Source organism: Halichoerus grypus, chromosome 2 (genome assembly GCF_964656455.1).
Source record: "Halichoerus grypus chromosome 2, mHalGry1.hap1.1, whole genome shotgun sequence".
Classification (NCBI taxonomy): domain Eukaryota; kingdom Metazoa; phylum Chordata; class Mammalia; order Carnivora; family Phocidae; genus Halichoerus; species Halichoerus grypus.
The window spans coordinates 26325148-26350453 of NC_135713.1; the positions used below are offsets into that span (position 1 = coordinate 26325148).

At 44.4% G+C, this 25306-nt stretch overlaps 1 protein-coding gene across 1 annotated transcript in view; it reads right to left on the bottom strand.

Annotated features, from left to right (window-relative positions):
* The window catches only part of ADAMTS12 (ADAM metallopeptidase with thrombospondin type 1 motif 12), a 291779-nt gene that overhangs the window by 40849 nt on the left and 225624 nt on the right, over positions 1-25306 (bottom strand). The window contains exons 14-16 of the mRNA XM_078066503.1: positions 15674-15918; positions 13796-13934; positions 6681-6807 (exon numbers count right to left, since the gene is read on the bottom strand). Of these exons, the coding sequence (XP_077922629.1) occupies positions 6681-6807; positions 13796-13934; positions 15674-15918 (511 nt within the window). The remainder of the gene's footprint in view (positions 1-6680; positions 6808-13795; positions 13935-15673; positions 15919-25306) is intronic.

Here is a 25306-nt window from a genome sequence, read left to right on the forward strand (position 1 = left end):
CTGTAATTATTTGTTGTTATTTTGACGGTTGCTACCGAGTAAAAGAATCTCATAGAATGTAGGTCCCCTGGCTCCTAACTGAGTGTTTTTCTTTTCTTCTGTGAAGCAGGTGCTGAAACAATTGCTGGTTTTCAGTTATTTAGGAGATGGTCATTCAGAGGCACCACCTTCCTTCTCCCCACCTCCTCCAGTCTGCCTACTCCTGGTTTCACAGGTCCCTTTGATAAGAAAGCAGGAGAAAAAGAAGAAACAAAATAATTTCTTACTTCTCAGCTATTCCTGACAAGTCAAAGTGTTGACACGGTTTGCGAAATAAATACTCTGGATTCACTGTGGAAAAACAGGGATGTGAGTTCTTTCTCTAGCCCCTTATCGTGGATGACTTACTACAGATTCTAGGAGGTTGACCCTGTGGCTACGTAGAAATAGCTTTTGAAAGTGGCAGGGAGCCCTCTCTGTTTCCCCTTCTCCATCACTGTGTAAATCTTCCCCAGCACAGAAGGGAGAACAAGTGTCTTGATCCAGTGTGGTTTGGGTTCACCATTGTTGGAAAGTATGGCCCACTTCTTTGGCTCTCTGTGCAGTAATAAAATGGAATGCTTCTATTTTTTATGGGAAAATAGTACAGCATGTGAAGTCTTTCGTTCCTGAATTTAAGGGAGACTTCTGTCCTTGAGATAGTATGGACTTTTGAAGAAGACAAAAGTTTGTCCTATGATTTATAGTTAGTAAGTATTGGATTTATTGGGGTAAAACTTTTGAGTCTCACACTTTTAATCTCAGGTTAAAAATATATGAAGAAAGCTATTCCTTGATTCTGTTATATTCTTTAATCAGTTACTTTTAAGTTATAAGGATTATTTATTCTTTAGTGTTTAACATCTATAATTATGTAATTAAGATGAGTTATTCATTTATTTATTAAGTTATAATAATAAATAAGTTTACTCCCTTATTCCTTAGTGTTTATCATCTGGCTATCTTGTGTGGATAAAGAGCTAATACTGGAATCACATGATGTGAAACCAAAGGAACGCCCATTTTGGTAATTATGAATTTAGTTACTTCACCCTACTTCTGACATGTCTGGGGGAAGCCAGGCATGTTACCGAATATATAAAATGTCATTCTGGAAGGCCTTTAATAATCTGAGTGGACCAAAAAAATATAATTTTTCGAATTACTTGCTACCAGGCTTTCAGCTGTGTCCCCACAAAGTGATAATGAACCTCCCTATATTTTCTCTTTCTGGGATCTCCCCCACAACCTCCCTGGCTTAATCAGCACAGAATTAACAACAACCTTCCCTGATTTGTTCTGGTTTTGCTATTGATCTTTATCTTACCAGAATGCTGATGACACTCACCACACATCATGTACTGTTTCTTACTGTTCTTTAGACCCCCTACAGCAGTCAATCTCACCACCCCAGTTACAATGTAAAAGTCCTATGGGGGGGGCGCCTGGGTGGTTCAGTCGGTTAAGCCCCTGATTTTGGCTCAGATCATGATCTTGGGATCCTGGGATGGAGCCCCAGGACTGGCTCCCTGCTCAGCAGGGAGTCTGCTTCTCCCTCTCCCATGGCCTGCTCCCCACCGCCGCCCTTACCCCCCTCCCTCTCCCCCCTCAGCTCATGCTCTCTCTCTTTCTGTTTCTCTCTCAAATAAGTAAATAAAATCTTTTTTAAAAAGTCCTATGGACTGGGGCTCTAGCAAAGATTCTCACTATAACAACAGAGTGGGAGGCTTTAAGAAGCAAAAAATTCTACCAATGACAATGATTCAAAAAGATTTGTTTGATTGCTATGTTTCCCTCTTCTTAAGTATAATTTTCAAATTGTTTGGAGGGAATTGCAGCAAATTATGTTTCCAATGTAAGAGCAGAAGCTGGGGAACGGAATGGGCTGTCTTACTCCCCTGAAGCGCAATGATGTGCAAAGACAGAGACCGCAGCTGCAAAACCGACGCTCAGCTCACCGAGAACACCTGGGCGCCGGAAGGCACACCTGTGCTGGCCGGGACTGCCCAGCGGCCGCCCGGTGCCCAGCGCCCGCCTGCGGCCACAGCACCTCCTTTCTCACTGCCACCGGGGCTTCGGTACCGATGGTGGGAGAGGAGGCTGCGTCCCTGGTCCATTTCAGAAGTTTGCTCTGAATCAACAAGCTGCATCCATGCGCTCAGCTTAAGAAGCCTTCCAGGGGGAAAAGGTATCACTTGCCTTGTTCTAACAATGCTGCTTTTAGAACAAAGACATAAAGACATGTCAACTAACTACAAAGCCCCAAGGAGGGCAAGGACCATGGGGACAGTGGCCAGGAGGCAGGGCTTTGAGTAAGGGGTCCCCATGGCTGGCTGCTGGTCTTGCCCTGACAACAGCTTGCCTTGCCCATGAATATGCATCTGGTAGCCTGCCTGGTTGCGAGATTCCTTGGCAAGTGACCTATTTGTGCTATTCCAAAAAATTCTTCAAACAATGAATCATGGAACGCTACATCAAAAACTAATGATGTAATGTATGGTGATTAACATAACATAATAAAAAAAAATTCTTTGCCACACATTCCAAGAAGCCCCAATCCCAGGGTTTTCCAAGCTCTGGAGCATCTATCACTGGGCTGGGGGAATCTCTCCTCTTCACTTGCGTTAAGCTGCCACCATTAATTTCCTGTGGTTGCTGCAACAAATTACCACAAACTTGGTGGCTTCAAACAACAAAAATCTGGTTTCTTACAGTTCTAGAAGCCAAATCTTGTTTATTATAGTCCTAAAATCAGTGTTACTGGGATGAAATCAAGGTGCTAGCAGGGCTACGTTCCCCCCAGAGGCTCTACAGAAGATCTGTTCTTTGTCTCTTTCAGTTTGTGGTGGCTGCCTGCATCCCTCGGCTTGGGGACCATCCCCCCAGTCTTTAAGGCTGGTGTCTTCAAATCTGTCTGTTCTGTCTTCATACCACCGTGTGTGTGTGTGTGTGTGTGTGTGTGTGTGTGAAATTTCCCTTTGCCTCTCTCTTATAAGGACCCTTGCAATGACATTTGGGGCCCAAGTGGATAATTGCTGATAATATCCCCATTTCAAGATGCTTTAATTTAATAACATCTGCAAAGACCCTTCTTCCAAATGAGGTAACATTTGCAGGCTGCAGGGATCCGGATGGAGATGTCCTTCCAACCTGTCCCATGACTTCACCGAGGGTCAGCTTCAAGTCCACAGAGCTCAGCTGGTATCTTGTAAGAATTCCTTTATCAAGGCTCCACTTCTGTGTCCATGGGCTTCCCCCTCAGCTCAGCCTTTCCCCAAGAGTCCTTCAGCCTCTGGACTCTTGCCCCAACATCCTTCTCCCTCTCACACCAGTAATACCTTACTGTAAAGTCACCTCCAACTAGAAATTTTGATAGTTGGAGTGTGGACTCATGTAAGATAACCACCCTTATGGAAGCTGAATTCTGAAAAGAGTGAGGCCAAGTTTTCAGCCACAGGTAAATAAGAAAATGTCAGCAACAGATCGATGTCTGTTCTAAAGCCAGAGCTGATACCAGAATCTTCTTTGACTGTGTTGCTTTTATATACACAGCCCATGTCCCCAGAGCTCTGTCTTGGCCTCAGCGGGCGAGTGTGTGCATCAGGAACCTTCAGAGCCCACCACGCCTAGCACAGTGCTTGCTTTGCTGTGGACGCAGCCTGGATGGGGGAGAGGTATGTGCCTGTCTTTGGGGGTATGTAATGGAGACCACAGACTTAGAGCTAGACAGCCTGGGTTTGAACCTCTGCTAGTTGTATGATACTGAGTGAGGTAAGGAAAATTTCTTCCTCTATAAAACTTACATAATAATAGTTATTTTTCTGAGTAGTTGAGAACAGTAAAGAGAAGATATAAGGTATCTCTAAAACATCATCAGAAATGAAGAAGGTGCTTAAAAACCCCACTGTTTTCAGGGTGCCTGGGTGGCTCAGTTGGTTACGAGTCTGACTCTTGATTTCAGCTCAGGTCATTATCTCAAGGTCATGAGATTGAGCCCTGCATCAGTCTCTAGGCTGGGCAGGGAGCCTGCTTAAGATTCTCTCTATCCTTCTCCCTCTGTCCAGCCCCCCTACTGCTCTCTCTTTAAAAAAAAAAAACAAACAACTAAAACCCACTGTTTTCTTCCTCTCTACTTTCACATTACTTCTGTTTCAACAAATGTGTGGGTTTTGCACACCAAGCAATTCTGACCCTTACTATCTGGGGTTAGCACAGACCGGGCAGGTTAAGGGCTCAGCCCCCCAACACTGTCCCCACCCCTGCTCTTCACATCCAGGCGGTCACCTATGCTGCTCACCAGCTGACTATGAATCAGGGGTTCCCACAACCCCTGCCAAGGGTTTGATAATTTGCTAGAGGGGCTCACAGAACTCAAGAAAACATTTTACTTACTAGATGACTGGTTTATTATAAAAGGATACAACTCAGGAACAGCCAGGTGGAAGAGGTGCACAGGGCAGGGTCCAGGGGAAATGTGGCAGAGCTTCTATACCCTCTGCACAGCGCCCCCCAGCACCTGCACGTGTCAGGGGCAGACACCCAAGATGCTGCCTTTTTGGTATCACGCTACCTCAGTGCTCAATAAACGGTAACTGTTATATGGCTATAATCACCACTGTGTCTCTCGTGGGAAATAACAGAAGCTTAATAAATATTTGCTGGCAAGAGTCAGGCTGAGGGAGACTATGTAATACGATGAAAATGAGAACCTGAACGCCAGGGACAAAATTAGAGCCAGGAAATAAACAGCTGTGGTTTTGAGAGGGTATCAACCGATCAGAGTAAGTGTCTTTGAAAAGCGAGGTGAGAACCCCAGGCATGTGCGTCCCAGGAGCGCAACAGGAATTTACTGGTAGAAGATCAATAACCTTGAGGGAGACGGAGTGTGAGGAAGCACATGAGCCCTGCAGAGCCACGGGCTAGCGATGAGCCCCAAGAAACGTGCCTCCTTCCTGGCTCCCTCTTCCCGGAGGAGAAATGATAGAAAGTTCAGCTACTGACAAAGCCCAGGGAAGGTGACCATGGTGAGGTGAGGCAGGGCGGGTCCTGCTCCCCCCTCACGGCCCCCTCCTTCCCCGTCAGGAACCACAGAGCTGGACAGAATAAATCTTCTGGCTCCGGCTGCTGGGTCCCACCTGTCTGCCCCCACCACAGACCAACATTGCCTGCCTTGTCTGGACTCTTCTTTTTACCCAGTTCTTCCGGATTTATCACATTCTTCTGGCTCTTATTTAGAGTTCAGTTAGTCACTTGTTTATTTATTTTAATTAATTTTTTTTTTTTTTTTTTTTAGAGAGAGAGAGCATGCATGAGAGTGGGGCGGGGGTGGGGCAGAGGAAGACAGAGAATCTCAAGCAGGCTCCACACCCAGCTCGGAGCCCAACCCAGGGCTTCATCTCACAACCCTGAGATCATGACCCGAGCCGAAATCAAGAGTTGGACGCTTAACCGAATGAGTCACCCAGGTGCCCCACTTGTTTGATTTATAATACCAATGAGTCCCCTCCTGTTTAACTAAACTCCTTTTAGTGTGTCTTCTTAGGATTGGAATGAATGCCTGATGGAATCTGCAACCTAAGTGCAGCCCTACTTGAGGTCACTAGAGAATGAAGACTCTCTCCAGAATTAATTCTTTCTCCCTTCCCTTCCTTCCTTCTCTCTCTCCCTCCCCTCTCTCTGCCTCTCTACCTCCTCCTCCTCCTTCTTCTTGTTTTTTTTTCTCTCTCTCTCTTTTACCTAAGCCCCTAATAACATTCCAGCCACCTTCTCGGATTCCAGTATCTAGAACCAATATGGTGAGCTGCAAGCAAATAGCTCTATAACGCTGGTTCTCAACCAAGGGTGCTTTTGCCGTCTACAAGACACTTGGCAATGTCTGAAGATATTTTTGGTTGTGACAACCCAGAGGAAGGGGGGGAAGTTGCTACTAACATCTAAGCGGCTACAGGCCAAGGGTGCCGCTAAACATCCTACCACGCTACAGCACAGCCCACAACCGAGTTACCCTCTCGGATGTCAACGGCGCTGACACTGGGGAGCCCGCTCCGGATGGCCACTCTTGCAGGCTGCCTTACGTGCGGATGGGCATGTGGTCTGAAGGGGGACGCCACCGCTGACCGGCACAGTGCTCTCGGAAAAGCTGCACCCGTTAGCTCAAAAACTTTTGGGGGATCCATATAGCATTCTCTTCAACAACACCCTGAGACTTAGGCTTACCAAACAGACAAACACAGAACACACTGGTTTTGTAAGAAATACTGCTCTGTGGAGAGAAGATGTCCTCACTCACAGCTTTCGGCGGGATCCTACAGCACAGCTTCAAGAACCTGTAAGTTTCCCTGTACTTATTCTAATAACAAAGCCTCACAAGTCTCCTTTATCACTGAGCATTAGATTACTATTAAATCAGACATCATGCTTTTTTTTTTTTTTTAAGAGAGAGAGGGAAAGCGCTTGCAGGGCAGAGGGAGAGGGAGAGAGTCTTAAGCAGTTTCCATGCCCACTTTGGAGCCCAACTTAGGGCTCGATCTCACGACCCTGCAATCATGACCTGAGCCAGGCGCTCTCAGAGCCGGGCACTCAACCGACTGAGCCACCCAGGCACCCCAATCACACATCTTTCTAAGCAGACACACAGAGCTCCAATTCTTATCAGTGCTTACCTGGGCGGACAATCCTTTTCGTGGCACTTCTTCTGTTTCCCATTGGGCTGTGTTTCTGGGTCACAAAAAGTAGCTTTCACCATCCCGTGGCCCTTCTTCACACAATGGGCAGTCTGGCGGCGAATACCTGGGGGTCGGGCAGAAGGGTTCACACATATTAAATCCTGAGCCCACATGCTTAGTGTCAGGGGAGGCCTCTGGCCATGTCAAGTGATCGTGCTTACGGCTGATGGGGAAGTTGTCCGTAGGGTGTCTGGTTTCTAGAGTGTGGCTGAGGAATGGGGTCTCTACGCCACCCGTGCTGAGGTTGCCAGTGGGTGGAAGAGATCGTGCTTGAGAAGGACTACGGATAACACAGGTGCATTAATACATAATCTAACATACAGATTATAATCTAGCTGTGGAGACAAGACGAACGCATATATGCCAAATAAAAACAAAGGGAGATTTTAAATAACGAAAGCAGATACTATCACCAGGTGTTATAATACCATTGCTACAGTTTAAATAAAGGAACAGAAAAGGTAAGGAGCTTTATATTAGGAAACTCTGAAAGACAGGAATAAAATTCAAAAGAATGTTATAAAGTTTGAGAGGCTATGTTTCCAAACTAGAGGGTTTGATAGCAGGGACTGATAATATCATTGCCCCCTGAGACCAGGTCGGTAATGTGAGTAAGAGGAGCACGGGGGCGGGGGGGCGGGGTGGCAGGTTCCACACGCAAACCAAGCGCATCTGTAAGCTGGGTTTAACTTTGGAAAAATAATAACAGCGAACACACCCAGTGCTTGCCTTGTCCCAGGCACTGTTCAGAACTGTAGGTGTATACAAATAGACATATATAGACATACATAAATACATAAAAATGTGTGTTACTTACTATCTATTTTGATATATAATAACCCAAACCTCACAACAATCCAATGAGGTCAACATTGCCATTATTCGCTATGTGCAAGATGAAGAAATGAGGGCACAGTGAAGCCACAAAGGTTGAGAGAGGAAAGGGACCACAGTTCTGCTAAGTAAGACATCGTTAGCAAGAGAGGTTAGAGGAGTGGCCAGAATGTCACTGATGGAGAAGCGCACGGATAGTGAGAAGAGAGTCATCATGCATCTTGAGAGGGTAATGCTTCAATGTTTGATGGGAAACACTAGGGAAGAACACCGAAGACTGGAAACCGCCCCCCCCAGGGGGGGGAGTCGAGCAATCAGTTTGCACAAATCTTGGCGCCCTGAACTCTCAGGGCGTCCAGGCCTTGAGTGGGCTCACTGGTGTACAGAATTCCCAAATTGGAAAGGCCACGAGGAACCCACAAAGCTGGTCACCACCTCACTTCGGCACATGGAGGGGTTTCCCCACAAGCACACAGCTGCAGGACCTGACCTGGAACCCGCTGTCCTGTCCGTCGTCTCACACCACCTCCCATGAGTTGTTCCAGCCCAATCTCCTAGGCTGGCTTTCATACTCAGATGCCAGAGATCACATCTCATCACTTAAAAATGTCAGAGGGAGCTGTCATAGAGTCAGCGAATCCTTTAAAATGAATCAACGATATTTCTTTTCAATTTTTTTTGTTTTTTAAAAAAAGATTTTCTTATTTATTTATTTGTCAGAGAGAGAGAGACAAAGAGCTCAAGCAGGGGAGTGGCAGGCAGAGGGAGAAGCAGGCTCCCCGCTGAGCAAGGAGCCTGACACGGGGCGCGATCCCAGAACCCGGGGATCATGACCTAAGCCGAAGGCAGATGCTCAAACGACCGAGCCACCCAGGCATCCCTGAATCAATATTTTATTGTTGAATAAAACAGCATTTTCTTCCTTTGGAGAGACAGGCAACCTTTCAACCACTCAGGCTTTCTCAACTGGTAAGACTGTGTTATTCTTCTTTCATCATATAAATAAAACACTGTCAATAGCTGGAAGCAACGTTATAAAAGGAACTCCCATGGCACAAGGAAGGAGTCCTTGGATAGACACAAGCACTGGTAGAGATGTCTTAGACAGTGTCAGTGGAATACAGGCTGAGGTGGTTGAAGCCAGAAACACTGGCGTGTACCTGCCGTGGTAGGACAAAAAAACAGAAAAGCTTAGGTACTTAGAAATTTCATGAAAACTTTGGGTAGTTTGGCAAATTCTTAATGTCAAAACCTAAAATGAAAATGTCAGGTGACTCTCAGAGGTTGGAAATATCCCCCCCAAAAGGCTTGTTTCTGCGTATGAATAGCAAAGATAAGTGTCCTTGCTCAATGCTCCTGACTCCAGAAGTAGCAGAAGGGCACAAAATATTACATAAAATCCCTGTCGCAAAGTTAACAGTATTGCACGGGTCAATGTGCTGGATCAGCAGCGAGCTGAACAGATGGACTGGCCAGGCAGATACCGTTGAGTGCATAGGGCAAAATTAATAACGATGTGTCAGTTTCTCTATTGGAATTAATGGTGTTTATCACTATATATTACTTGTAATTTATCTGACAAATACTCTCTATTTATGTGTATGATAAACTATATAAACTTCATTCCACAGCATATGCTTAAATCCATCTCAGTAAATGTTTCTATTATTTTTATGAAGTCTTAAATATTAAAAAAATCTTCCAGATATTGTTAGAGATCAGTATCTTCACTTGGTTGACCCTACCTGACAATTATAGTGGATGAAGCCAGATGGATTAGTACTGAGATGAATGCAATTTTAAAATAGTCAAAGAAGTATCTGACTCTGATTTTCCAAAGAAGTGAATTGCCTTCTCAACATCAGTATATGGTCACACATCAGGGTCAGATTCGAATGTGTGTCCCTATTTGTGATGCTCATGCTTTTTTTTTTTTGAAAATTTTATTTATTTATTTGGCAGAGAGAGAGTGAGAGAGCACAAGCAGGGGGAGCAGCAGAGGGAGAGGGAGAAGCTGACTCCCCACTGAGCAGGGAGCCCGATGCCTGGCTCGATCCCAGGACCCCAGGATCATGACTTGAGCAGGCAGACACTTAACTGACTGAGCCCCCCAGGTGCCCCGTGATTCTCATGCTTTATCAAGGATATGTGCACTTATGTCAAATATATGTCAAACCTATGTCAAACGGTTATTCTGAGCTTTCATAATATTGAGGAAAGGTGTTCATTACAGCATTACAAAAATGTTTATAACTGCAAAATAGTGGAATGTATAAGTAATTGTATATTTGCACAATGGAATAGTACACAGCCCTTTAGTGAATGTACTAGAGCTACTTTCATTCGTGTGGATTTATCTCAAAAGCATAATACTGAGTAAAACCAGCAAGACAACAAATGATACATAGAGTATGATACTATTTACAGAAAGCTTAAATGCCTGAGAAACAAGATTTTTTAATGTATATGGCTATTCACATGTATAATAAAAGTATTTAACAACATGCATGAAAATAATAAATACTGGTTTCATGACCCTAGTTAGCTCTGGGGAAAAAGGAAAGGGAGTGGAGTCAGGGAAGTGCTCTTCAAGTATATCTATGCAATTTTTTTTCTTTAAACATGAAGATTGAAATAAGCATGAGTAATAGTAAGATCTGAGAAAGCTGAGTGGCCGGTATGCAAGAGTTTGTTGTTACGTTCTCCATTTTCCTTGGACATTCGGAACGCTTCCCAGCGACAAAGTGTAAGGCTAAAATAATACGGTAACAGTAAAAACAAAAACAAAACAAAGTGGTTGCTACTACCTGTTTGTAACTCTTTTACTATGGGAATCAATTTGGTAATAAGTTTCTTAATATTACCATCATATTTACACTCTTTGAACCTAGAAATTCCAACTACAAATTACACTAATGAAATCATTCTTTATATGGAATTGGTTAAAGACGTTTTACTTTGTCTTGCCAGGGAAATATAATGCATCCGTAAAAATGATAGCTGTGAAGATTGAGTAGCACTTGGAAAGTTACCCATGTTACCACATTAAGTGAAGGCTTGTATGTACATAAATACATCCATGTGCACACAACTAGATACGTCTAAGACTCGGAAAAGGATACTGAAAGGCAACAAAGTACAAAAATGCATATGCAGGGGGATGACTTTTTCTATTTTTAATTTTCCAGTAAGGTATTTAACTTACTTTTAGAATATAGGAAGTTTTTGCTCAAAGAAAATAAAACGACATCATTGACTTATTCAGTGTTTTGGGCAGTCTTCCATCTTTATATTTAGCCACGTGAGTCCTAGGGGAATATTAGCATCTCACCCTCTGTGTCTGACAGCAGGAAAGTAGAAATGCTGTCTTTCTTCTCCGTCAGAGGAAGAGCTCACTGTCACTCAAACAGGCAGTGGGACTGCGATTGGGGTGAGCACGTGGCCACCGTGGCAGCTCGCTGATAGTTCCTGTTAAGGTTGAACAACCAGGATGACATCTGCCCAAGCAGGCTGAGGATCAGGCTGTTATCAACACCAAATGCCTCCTTCACATTTGGTCAGGCCATTTCATTTCCTAGCTAGGAAAAGCCTGCTTTCCGATGACTGCACAAATCAGCCATTTATCTTGTATTCCTATGCTCTGAAATATCGCATGTGTAATGCAAACAATTCATCCCATGCTGGAACAGAAAAGGGGGGGTTCTCCTATTCTGTGGAGGGACCCCTGCCCATCTGGACTGGCTGAGTTTTCCCTCCTTGGGGTCCAGGGACAGATGATTTAAGCTTGCAGCTACACCTGTACTTCGCTGAAAGAAGAAAAATGGGGATGAGAACTGGAAAAAGTATTGGTGACCACAGTCCCCATGACCTCATTTTCCTCGCAACTGCTCCTCAGGGAAATAGTTTTCATGAACTGATTTTCTGCTTAAATTGCTGGAGCTCCTCGGCCAGCCCAGGCCCCCGGGCAGTGGGGCGGGGCATCTGGAAATGCTATAGCCGCAGCCGTGGGCTACCACCACCCACACCAGCCCCACCACCAGTTGCTGCCACACAACCCACCTTGGACCCTAATGGATCTCCAGAGGCTTAGGATTTCTAAACATCACACATTCTGAAATGAACATGATCCCCAGGATTTCTAAAAGCTAACCCCTCTTGGTTTCTGTACTGAAGGAGGGAAAGAAAGAAGCTGGTTACACAAACGTCGTTCATTAGGATGATGGCACATGACTCAGTGTCCGCTGTTGGACCTCTTTCCAGGACTACTTCCTGGGGCAGGGGGAAAGCAGGTGGATGAGGGGTGCAGAGAGAGACACAGGATGTGGGAGAGAAGCCCATGGCGGAGCGGACTGGGTTCTACTGAACCCTTCACTCCTTCACTTCCACTCCCTTGCCTCCATCGCTGCATCGGGCACTTGCCCCTTGTGGGGCCTTGGTTTATAGACAGTAGAGACAGACTCAAGGCAGGAAGTTCCAGAACAGACCTGGACATGATCCGAAAGGAGAGACAGAGGTGGAGGACTTCTCATCCGGTACTACTATTAAAGCCCCCCAAACGAGTGCAGAGCCCCAGGTACCTGACAGGCCAAGACCCTGCCCTCCCAGGCCTCAGAGAATTTCATCTAGCCTGCAGCAGAGAGAACCGGTGCCCTACAAATGTCCCTGTGCTTGTCCACACTTCCTGGCTTCTCTCTGCAGTTACTGTACCCAGAGGACTAAGGCCAACCAATGAAAGGTGAGCAGAAATGATCTGTGTCACCACCAGGCCGAAGCCCCAAATAAGAGCCAGTCTGGGACACCTGGGTGGCTCAGTCGTTAAGCGTCTGCCTTTGGCTCAGGTCATGGTCCTGGGGTCCTGGGATCGAGCCCCGCATCGGGCTTCCTGCTCAGCGGGAGTCTGCTTGTCATTCTCCCTTTGTCTGCCGCTCCCCCTGCTTGTGCTCTCTCTCTCTCTCTTGCTCTCTCTCAAATAAATAAATAAAATATTTTTTTAAAAAAGAGCCAGTCTGCCTCTTCCAATTCTTTCTTCTCCTGTGGGGCACACTGGGAGCCACACCTTTCAGATGTCTTAACTCCAAAAGGAAGCTGGGCTACCCAACCTGCATCAGACTAAAATGGGTTAGAAATAAACCTACATTGTGTTGAATTCCTGAGATTTTGATTTCTTTATTATGGTAGCAGAACTTTGTCCATCCTGGGTGCCTGGGTGGCTCGGTCGGTTTAGCATCAGACTCTTGATTCAGCTCAGGTCACGATCTCAGGGTTGTGAGATCAAGCCCCACGTCGGGCTCCATGCCCCTCGGGGAACCTGCTTAAGATTCTCTCTCTCCCTCTCCCTCTGTCACTCCTCTCTCTCTCAAATAAATAAATCTTAAAAAAAATAAAGAACTTACTCCATCCTGACATACTTAACAGCAAGGAATCTCTCCAATGTTCAATTTTATGAGAGAAAACTACTCTCTTCATAGATACAAATACTTGGTAAATTGGAGACAGAAAAAAGAACAGTGGGTGGGAATCAGGAGAGCTTGTTATGGTTTGGATTTGGCCATTATTTACAGTCTGCCTCTGGGTGGGGTGTTTGACTTTTGTAGAAGTCAGGTCCTCAACCAGGTTATTAAGTCTTTCTGTTTTGCTTTTTAAAACACATGTAATGGAGCACTGGGTGTTACACACAAACAACGAATCATGGAACACTACCTCAAAAACTAATGATGTACTGTATGGTGACTAACATAACGTAATAAAATTAATTAAATTTATAAAAATAGATAAAAATAAAACACATGTAATACTGTATTGTATTCTTGAAAGTTGCTAAGCGAGCAGATCTTACATGTTCTCACCACACCCAGAAAAGGTAACTCTGTGGGATGATGGGTGTGGTGGCTGGCCTGATGTGGTAAACATTTCACAACACACACGTGTACCAAGCCGTCCAGTTGTAGACCTTAAACGTACACAATGTTTTGTGTGGGTTATAGCTCCAGAAAGCTGAAAACAAAACAAAGGAAGACACGTAACACTTTTTTCAAACAAAACCTTTCACGAAGGACAGTATAAAGGGAAAACTGCCTCTGTCTTTAGACCATGACCAGCATATTCACTCCCACAGAGGCCCCTGGGCCACATGTGTGGAAGGCTGGGACCTCTGGGCACCACCCGATGGCCCCTCGTGAAGCAGACATGGATTCACATACACAGCAGCTGTCGCTCACCTGTCCCACATGTGACACTGCACTCAGTCCAACGGCCATACTGCCAGGAATACCCCAGTTTTTCCACGTCGTTGGCAAGGCCATCTTTCCGGATTGTGTACTCATACTTGATGCCGGGGTTAGTCACCTGGAACAGCAGCTAAAAGGCAGAAGAGGGGTGACAACGCTGTCATGACTTGATACCACAGAACACAGTTGTGTGACTACACTACCGAATGCCCATCATCTTAGGGACGAAGGCATGCGTCAGAGAAAATCCAACAAATGAACGTATCTCCACCTCTGCCTCTACGTCCACCGATTCATCTCTCTATATCTGTAGCTCTATCTACCTACATCCGTGTCTGTATCTCTCTATACCTCTTGTCCATTCAATCATTTCTTGGCTGAATTCCCCCGGAGGTCTAATCCTATGGAAACTGCTCTGAGGGAATGGGGTAGCATCTTTTCCGACAACAGACTGGTGGGTCACGTTGCACTCTTGTGAACTGACTAACTTGGTGATTACGGGTAAGTTACTTCATCTCTTTGTGCCTTAGTTTCCCCATTTACAAAGTGAGGATAATAATAGCATGACTAATAGGGGTGTTGTGAGAGTTCAGTAAGTAAATAAATGTACAGTGATTCGCGTGAATAGAATAGTGCCTGGCACGTAGTTAGCATTCTATAAACATTGACACTTATTATTGTTGTTGCTGTTGTCTTACGAATTCTTCTCCAGCTCTCAGGCTGGTTAGTTCCTTTAAAGCATATAGTTCTGGGGTAAAAATTGTCACGGGCTTTAGCAAGGCATACCACTCTTGGGGACTTCTCTTCACTTCACTCTTGTGGGCAATCTACTTATCACACGTTTATTTTTTTAAGATTTTATTTATTTACTTATTTTAGAGAGAGAGCGAGTGAGCATGCAAGCAGGGCAAGGGGCACAAGGAAAGGGAAAGAATCCCAAGTGGACTCCACACTAAGCACAGAGCCTGACATGGGGTCGATCTCACGACCTTGAGATCACAACCTGAGCAGAAGCCAAGAGTCAGACACTCAACTGACTGAGCCATGCAGGCGCCCCTTACTACACATTTAAAATGGATTAATCTTAAACTTAGAGGTGATGGATTGGTTGCTCCTTGGGATCAGGGTTCCCGTATATAAATCCTTCGCCAAGCAGGCAGGTAAGATGGCAGGTAGACATTTATGAATCATAGCTGTCAAGCCTTGATTTCTGGCTTTTGTGAGCGCTCTGATCTCTGGCTCTGGAATCGCCCCCCTCTAACTTCTGAATATGGTTAGAGCTGACTCTCTCTTGGGCCATTTGTCATCCCCAACCTGCCTCGTCTCTACTGGTATAATGATTCCACTCTTTCTCTATGATTCCTGGCCAGCATGAAAGATGAATCACCCGTGTCTTTAAAGTGCACATACTACATTCTCACCCCCTCCTCCCCTAAGAGTTTCACAAAGTCAAACCTCCTGCCTACGAACAACCACATGATAACATATGAAAAAAACATGTCAGTCCATCACCACTGCTGGAAAGCTACCTGGAAGCTCACGCCAGACTGACGTCGACTGACAGCATCCTCTGCACACCTGAGAAACAATCACCCTCAAATGAACAGCCTATGTCAATCATACTGGAAGCTGAACTCAAAACTCTCAGTAGATGACTTCAGGGCCCACGGCACTTCATTATCGGGGTTTCAGCAATTTCTAGGCAATAAAGGATTAACAGCACAAAATACTATCTTGCTTTCCTCCCTGCTCCTTGTTAAAAGAAGTTTTAAGGGTTCTTAATGAGTGCCCCTAACAAACACCTTGGAAAAGAAACAGAAAGACCCTAACTAACACACACATGAGCAGCTGCCTTTGCTTCTGCATTACCTGGATCCACACCGACTCATTGGTGGGACCCGTGGCCATCAGTCTCTCCAGGTCTCCTTTCCTGTCATATTGGAAGGTGGTCCCCGCCAGCTTGTAGTTCCCATTCCACTGGATAATGAATCCTCCATTGAGGTAATATTTTTGGGGGTCTTCACTCCTGATGGCCAAAAAGTTTCCAGCTCCCTCAACCTCCATTACCCGTATGTCCCTTGCTCCTTTTGGAATCAGTCCGATGTCAACATAACCTAAGGAGAGAAGACACGATAATGAAAGAGGTACACTAGCTTAGCTGAACACAATCTGTTTCTGAGCCATCGTTCATCCCCACTGTTTAGCGCCCTTGCCTTCTTCCTGGGTGGTCACTGGGATGAGCAGATGCACTAGTCATTGGGAATTTTAAAGAGCTTGGCCAGGAGTGGAATGCCCAGGAGCTCTGCGACTCAGGATGCACACAGTTTTGTGAGAAGAGATGAAATAAATGCAGACTGGACCCTGAAACGTTTGTGGTTGATCCAGCATTGACTTTTCTGTGATTTTAAGTTGATAGTTGATAGTTGACAGCCCCTAACTAGCTCTCCATTTGCATTTCTGCTCCCCCTTTTGTTGCTGCTATCAGATGAATCTTTTCAACATTGCCCCGGGTACACCCTTCTCCTCATTCATCCTCACTGCCTCCAAGTTAAAGACAGACTCTTAGAAATCATCTAATTATAGCTTAAATTCATTAAGAGAATCCCTGAGGGAATCTTGGATTGATTTGCCACCTGGCGCTCTTGAATATAGCTTGTGATGAGAAACTCAGCTCACTCTGAGCACAGCTTTTTATACTGCTGGACAATTCTCTTCATTAGACAGGTTTTTTTCTTACTTTTTATGTTTTGCTGAAATATGAACTTACATTCTACTTTTGTGAAAAAGCACAGAGGGCATCTGTTTAAAGATGGCGATCAATTCTAGGTATAGTCCTACCCTTATTTACTGGTTGTCATGGCCGGAGACATGCTGGGAACAAAAGGAATTAACACATAATGGTTTCCTCCCTTTGGCAGACTCTGCGCTAAGGACCTTATGCATTTATCCTATTTGTGCTTCTTAAGAATCATGACCTCATAAATGTGATAGAATGGAAAGAACATGGACTTTGGGGATGACATGCAAACGTGCCAGGGCAGGGGGGTCAGAACATGTGAGTCCTAGTTTCTGCATCGTCTTGAGCGAGCTCTATGGTGTTCATTGACTTATTTAATGTCTTCGAATGTCATCTGCACAGTGAAGGGGCTCCAACAAGATGATGTCTGACATCCCTCACAACTCTGATATTCAATTGTTTTTCTCTTTTCCAGGTGAAACATTCTTTTTTCTTTTAACCTTCCCATACAAATGCTGGCTTTAAAACCCTGATCATCCTGGTCATTTTGCACTGGAGAGATACTAGGTTTTTCAACCACAAGCAAACCTTCATCTCTGTCACCTGAAAGTGCCTCAACCGTTTCTTCTCCCTGAGACACTACAGTAGTGGGGAGTCCTGGGAGCTCAAATTCTAGGGCTGGCCAGCAGGTACGATTTGCTCAGAAGCTCAGGCCACATCCTCAGCTCCATTTTTCAAACTGGCAGCTCTCATCCAGCCAGACCAAAATGCAGGTCTTGTAGTATTTGATTCAATTCCATTTGGCCCTTACAATACCTGCCTGAAATAGCTGATTAAACCTACAAATTTTTAAAAAAGATTTTATTTATTTGAGAGAGAAAGAGAGAGAGAGAATGTGAGCACGGAGGGGCAGAGGGAGACGGAGAGAATCTGAAGCAAGTTCTGTGCTGACCATGGAGCCCAATGCAGGGCTCGATCTCACGACCCTGAGATCATGACCTGAGCCGAAACAAAGAGTCAGACACTCAACCGACTGTGTCCTAAAACTACAAATTTATAACTAGCTCAGGGAAAATATTTATCACGTGTAATTGAGGCTAATACAATTTCCTGAAATGCCTTTGGAGTGTTGCGACCAGCAGCCACTTTCTGACTTGGGATGTTGCATGCCTTCTCATAGCAGAACTCATTCAGGAAAATCAACTGGCATGAAATATTGTGGTGACCACCTTATCTCCTTTGTTTACAGACAAATAACAAAACAACCCCCCCACCAAAAAAAACCAATGAGAACTAAATGGAAAAAAATCCAAAAGAGTTTGTTTTTTATCTTTCACTTAAGAGAGAAAATCCAAAATTAGAAATGTTTATCATGGCAGATTCTTCCAAATTCAAACGGGAGGTACATCAAATTAGAATAAAAGTTTTCAGTGACTATAAGTGCTGCTTCTGAACAGTTTACAGACAGAAGATGTAAACCGAGACAGATTTAGCCATGAGCAAAAGTAATGCACATTTACAAATATATATATTTGTAAAAGAATATCTAAGGGGAAGCCAAAAAATAAAATTATGGTAATTTGGAGTTAAAAATAACCACAATATATCCACCAGACTCCTTTGCACATGACCATAAAAGCCCACACTTTAGAAGAGGATAAAATGAAAAGTAAAAATTTCAATTTTCCTTCATCTCCAGTCCTATGTTCCAAAGACAATTACAGTGAATAGTTTATTGGATTTCTCTTCCAAAATCTTTGTTTGCATGTATAAGCACATATACACATATTTTTTTAAACAAGTGGGATCATATTACATGAACTATTCCAACTATTGCTTTTTAAATTTAATATACCTTACATATCTTTCCATATTTTTTGAGCATTTCAACAACAGCAAAAATGACATAAACCCATTTATTTAACCAATCTGCTATTAATGGACATTTAATTGGAAATGAATGGCTACAAACATTTCTGCTTACCAAATGAGAAAACTGAGTTCCCATGAGAGGAAGAAATCTATGCCACATCACACACCTAGGTGAAAAGTACATATACCTATATCTAGGGTTGGCTAACGAACTCTTAAAATTGCATTTTTAATAAAAAATGTGGTTGGTAGAAAGAGATTTAAAAAATCCTGAGTATCTTATCCTCAAGGGTCTTCTTTACAGAAATGAGAATCTTATTTAAAAGTAAGGGTGGAAAGTCACTTAGACATTTATTCTGTGTCAAAGGAAGGCTTTCAGGGTTGGTAAGACTATCTCCAAAGTGTTAGAATGGTGAATTTTTCATTCATAAAATCACTTCTCTCCCACCTTCCCTAGTAAACATTAGTCATTTGCACTAGTACTGGGGCAATACTGGGAAAACTGGGGAAGTAGGAAAATGTAATCTTGACCTCAAAGAAGGAGTCTGGGCCCATGGAGACTCACCTGGAGAAAACATCCCATCACTGAGTCCTGAGCCCCTTGAGCTGAAAGAATACTCAGGGCCTCTGGGGATGGGGCAGAAGACTGACCTCACTTCGCAATTATCATAAGAGCTACAATAGATTATTGGTGCTAAAGTGCATCTTATCCAACTGTTCTTTGTAATCCACCAAAAAGGATTTACCCAGTAGCGTATGTGGTTTCCAGTCTGTCACTTCTAATAAAAAATGTGCTCATAAAGAGATCATATTAGTAACCCCAGATATCTTTTTAAAGCTCATCTTTTTAAAAAGATTTATGCTGTCAGTTCGAGGTGAGCAAAACAATCCTCACTGTGGGCCCAAATCTTATGGTTTAATGTGAGGAGGCTCCTCGGAAAAGCCAGTCCATCTTCTGATGCTTGCCTTGACAGCAATGAGAAGTCAATGTCAAGTTCAGGTACAACCCTGCATTTGACCCGCTCCCAAATCAGAGGAAGGAAGAATTATGTACACATAAATGTGTCCGGCAGATCTTTTGAGAAGTCCAAGTGCCATGACCTACATTGAGAGTTTTAGCTTCAATTATTTCAAAAAGTGGGTTGTAAGGGCACCAGAGCCTTGGCACATGCAATGAGTAACCACAACCCTCTCGCTAGAGGCCAGAGGAAAGGAAACACAGAAGAGGGAACAGATGTTGACAGGGGCTTCCTGACCCTACATGCTTCTGGGACAAAGAGTGGCAGCCTGGAGCTCTCTTGATAAGAAAACTGTCAAGTAGAGGGCCCAGTCCCTCTCCTTCCCTTCCCATTCCTTCCAACCTGGGATTTCCTAGAAAACATGACCTAGGACAGTCTCCAAGTAAGGTGATATTCTGGTTTCAAGGAAGCCACATCCCTTCTTCTTGCGATGCATTACCTTCTGCCTCGGACTTCCTCTGAAATGTTTTCTTATAAGATTCTCATCCTGTCTTTGTGGACTCATCTCCTAGCCCTGGGCTCCCGTGTCCCAGGCAGTTGTGTGTGTTGTTGGCAAACCATTCTTCTTGGACACTGACCTCCTCGTGTCATTCACCCACCTGAAATCACACAGCAGACCCTATTCTCTCTTAAGCCAATAGCAAACTGAACCTTGCAGTGTAGCATAGAGACAACCTTGTGTCATGAAGCCATGTCATCGGTTCCTAGAAGTGTCTCTTCCTTCTCACTGCCCAGACTTGTATCTGGACCTCGCACATACTGCCACCACAGCCCCCCAACCTGTGTTGTGAGGTGTTCTCGATGGGTTCCATTCCTTCATGAGCTTCCTCGATGTGTCACAGAGACTAAGTGGCCCCAAGAAAAAGTCCAGAATCTGCCTCATTATGGGATTAAGACAGCAATCTTAACATAGCTTGAAACCGGTGTCACTTCCTAACTCTAGGTGAATCCAACCAAGAAGATCAGTGGCAGAGACTAGGGAGCTACAGCTGGAAGAAGGAAGCACGTAGACATACAGGCTCGAGAAGTGGGCGGGTATCCAGGAGGTCAGGTTCGAGCATAATCCCAGGCAGTTGCTTCTTTCACTACATTCCTCCTGGAATCTCCTAAAGATGTGGATACCAGCAGCAAGGGTTTCTAGAAGAAACTTTCTGTGCCCTTCCTCTGCTTTCTAGACTGCAGGTTGTTTTTCATTGTGAAAATGAAATTGTGACATATATCAGAGGAAACTGAATTAATTTAAATATACCAAGAGAGTTGCAATAACTCTATGATGGGCATCAAACCCACTAAACAGATATGCAAGTGTATTTAATATATATTTCATGATATTTAATAAGGAGAAAAGATATTAAAATAAAAGTCTGAGCACATTCTTGTTATGATGAAATAAAGGAGGTAGGATTCAAGGCTGCCATTTTGGGCAGCGAGGTAAGTGATACAATTACCTGCATGAGAGTCCCGGGGCGCTCAGAGAATGGGGTCGCTTTTTCCCAGCACCAGATGAAAGCAGCCAGTGTGAGCAAGACCAGGACCTGGTTTAGTGGTCACTGGATCTGGCATTAGTCAAGTCTGGAGATGCCAAGCAAGGCCAGAGGAGTCAAGAGTGGTCATTTTAGGAAGCCAGTGAATTAGTCCAAGAGGCTAAAAACTGTCGGGTTTTAACATTTAAGACCAAGGTAGGTGAGGCATACAGAATCAAGGAAATTAGGCAACAGGAAAAAAAAAATCCAAGCCTGTGGAACTAGACAACAATGGGTCAGTGTTGTAGGCCAAAAAGAATGGGCTACAAGAGTTTGGGATGAAGGTCAATGTTGTGGGTAACAAGCCCAGGGTGCCCTTGGAAGAACAGAGCTTAATGCTCTACCACTTCCTTCTGAACCAGGCTCCTCATTTAAGTTCTGCCTCAGGGCCACATGGCAGAGTGGAGGCCAGGCCTGTTACCTGGACAGGGTAAGGCAGAGAAGGCAGTGGAAAGAGTCATTTTCTTATTCGTCATTCTATCCCCCATGCCAAGCACAAAATAGGTACTTAATGTTTCTCAAGTAATAGAGTGAATGAATAAATGAATGAGTGATGATATCTGTACACAGTTCACTGTGTTCTGCACCTAAGTTCTTTAATTCCAGACACTTCTACTCACAGTAACCATGGCACTATCCCAAGAGGGCAATTCTTTTTTCTTTCTCCAAGAGAGGAAATGGAAGCTATTCTGGAGGGTCTACAAGATAGTGGGCCTTATGTTCCCCAAGTGTGACACTAACTAAAAGACATGATGCTGCCATGTGACACACAGTGTCAAATCTACTAAATGAGTTCCTCTTCACAGAGGTAGACAGGGACTTAGTTGTTGGGACAGTCCAAGAAGGCCATGGATAAAGATACCTTCTCCTGGAGACTCAGACCAATTTCAACACTTAGATATCAACAAACAAATGATCAGCCTTAGGGCTGAGGGCAGCGGGAAGATAAGAAATACCAGACAGGGCTGAAAGGGGCCTCACAAATGGAGGTACAATGGGGTGATTTCCCCATGGTCAATGGTAATCTAGATCAGCGCCTGGTCTCGTTTCCCAGCCTATTTTAATTCCACATCATCCATCATCCTCCCTCTTTCTTAGGAGCACTCACAAAACCAAACCAAACCAAACCAAACAAAACAAAACAAAACCAAACAACAATAAAAAAGAGGAAAAGGGACTTGGCTAATATTTTATGCTTCCATAGTCAAAGGGAGCAGGAGTGAGAGAGGAGGAGAAGCTGGGTCTGACCACCATGTGCATCTCTAATGCAGACTTCTCCACCTACACTTTTGTTTTAAACCACTCTGTTAAAAGAAAGCCACAAGCCAAACTAAATAGGAAGGAAGAAGAACACAAGTAGACGCATGGATCAGTTAGGCTATGCAAGGTTTGAAAGAGTTTTGGATTCTTCTAGGTGACTGATTACATCTTCCCATTATTTCCTAGTCACAGAGATGACCTTGCCTCAAGTGCTAGTGGTACCTGTTGCCCAAGTTCACTGTTTTCCTGGTGTTGTCTGATGGTTGTTAACTTCCCTCAGAAAGGAGACACTGGGTTTTCTCTCAAGGTCATGGTTGTGATAACAAGGCTCTGGAGATCTGACGCGTAAGTGCCAGGATAATGAAGCCATCTCCAACCACAGCCCCCATGTAACCGACTGCAGAAACATACTTGCTCTGGAAGAATCCTCCTTCAGGTCTCACCTCATATCACAGATTCTTGAAGGTGCCTTGACCCGGGAGACGAAGTTACAGTGTGAACCCCCCAAGCCAATCACTGCCACCCACCAAAGAAACCATAGTTCTTCTTTTTTATTTTTTTAAGAAATCACAGTTGAGGGTGGAGACACAAGGAGAAAAGAATACTTCAGGATATGCATAAGAAGGGGAAAACTCTGAGATTTATGTCTTTGGGCCACAGTAAGAAAGTGACCCAAACCCAGTATTATAATATTAGGTTTACAATATTACAATTGCAATATTGTACCAATCCATGTTAAAACAAAAACAACCAGAGCTACAACACTACAGCTAAGCCAGCAGGAACAGGACAGCACAGAGGAAAAATATCCAATATTTCATCAACATAACTGTAAAACAGCTAATGACTTGTCTCCTTTATTGTCAAAGGGATATGGAATCAACCTTAAGAAAACCTTTTTTCATTTGCATTTATATGAGCGCTCACTGAATACCTCCTACAGATAGAAATAACATTTGCTGACTTGGGGTTGGGCAGGGTGGCGACAAAGCCTAAAAGACAATTCACCCCTCAGTTTATAACTGCACTAGAGAGAAAGAATACAACGTAAGGAGAAGTAAGGCAGCATGTGAATACGTACAGAAAACAACTAACTATGCCTTGGGTGTCTTCAAAAAGAGGATGTTAAGTTCCCTCTTTTGACTTTGGCCTTTGAGTTCATCAATCTGCCCAGAGCCATCTCACTCCATTTCCCATAGTTTTGCAGTATTTCTTGGTTTCATTCCTATTGTGGAGTGGTGGCAGCCACGGTCTTTATGACGTATCTGGCTTTATTAGGCATGCAGCAAAGGTGGGATCTGCCTGGTGGGTAAAAGGAACACAGACGACCCTGCTGGGTGTTAACAGAGTCCAGAGCAAGATCTGGCTGGATTTCCTCACTGTGCTGGGGTTAGCAGTGCCAGAGAGCTTTGAGGCTTTCTCAGGATACGCACAGTCTAAAGTGGACACCCCTCCCTGGGTGCCAAGAGCCAGCAGAAGCTCTCTGGGAAGCAAATGGGAGAAGAAGGACTGCAAATCAAAGGCACGAGAGATGCCAAATCTTCGGTGCTGGGCATGTGGCTGGAGGCATTAAGGTCTCTAAGGCAGGGGTGGGGGTGGGAGGGAGGCTCCAGATGCTTCTGGTCTTTTCCCCCACTCCCAAGAAACCAGAGTAGAGTCAAGAATCCAGAACTAAAGCCCAGTTTCCTAAGGGCTTAGTTAAAAGGTTAAGTGGTGGACATTTGAGAATGAAAACTGCTTTTCAAAAGAGTTATCATAATGTTGGGAGCACAGCATATCTGAGGGCGAAGATATGAAGTCCCATAGATAAATAATAGGGAGAGTAAATGTAGAAATGTGATTTTAAGGGTGACTTTATAATCCAAGTAAATAAGGTCACATCTAACTAACAGAAAATATTTACATAGCATCTTTATAAGATTGAATAAATATTAGCTATTTATTTATCACACGCCTAAGACACACTGGGTTATCATTCACATTCCAAATAAGTGATTCAAAGGACACGTTTCATGCATACAAAAGCCATCAAATAGACATAAATATAGTCCTTCAGTGATAATTCTAAAGGGCAAGATAAGCATTTCACTTTACAATTTAACCTTATTAATTCAATAGTCAAAGATCAAAAAATAGGGATGAAATTAAACAAATTCAGGTCGTCCACTGTGACGTGTCCTGGGGGCCAACAGGGCATTTAATCAATGCACCTGGTACTCGAAGGCATACTTAGTAACTTCATCCTGGGCGGTGAGCACATCTAAAAGAGAGGCACTGCTTTGTCGGGACCCAGGAAAAGGGTGGCCCACTATATCTGGGAGTCCCTGTCACTTCCCGCCCCGGGTAACACTCCAGTGTAGACACCGCCCCTCTCTCCTCAGACCCTACCTGGGGAGTGCACAGTGGACTCCCTACTCTCAGCATCTGCATTTCTTTGGAATCCAGAGAATTAACAACCTAACTGCCCCCTCCTCAAAGTAGCCTCAAGCAGTGACCGGCGAGAGTTGGCATATATGGTCTCAGCTCCTTCACCCCTTGGGTGGGAAAATTTCAATGTACAACTTCGACACCGGCTCCTATATAATGGTCACTGGCTTAATGACGCACCCTTTCTTGGCTCTCCTCCTTTCCCCATTTCACCTCTTGAATGCCCTACTGGTGTTTTCCAGGATCCCCTGACTCGCAAGTAAACTCTTGGTTCCTGAATTCTTGTTTTAGGGTATTTCTAGGGGCGCCTAAACTTTGATACTCCGAGTTGTCTTCATCATCTCTGGGCCTAACTTAGCCTCCTCCCAAGACCGCTTCAGCTATCAATCACTGCTGGTGTCAAGGGACCAGCAGTTTCAACTGAAGACAAACAGGCAGGGGTCATGGCTGCTTCGGGGTGAGGGTGGGCTCTTCATTCCCGAGGATTATTAGTAACCCAGAGCCGCACAAAGTAGAAATCTTATGGAAGGTCATCATGGGAAAGGAACAGCAGAGCATGGGTCAGGAGGGGACGTCAGGTGGCAGCTGCCCTCTGGGACACCATAGGGCGGCAGGGGGTGGGACCCCCTTCCTGGGAGAGATGGGGAAGAAGAGCAAGCCCAAG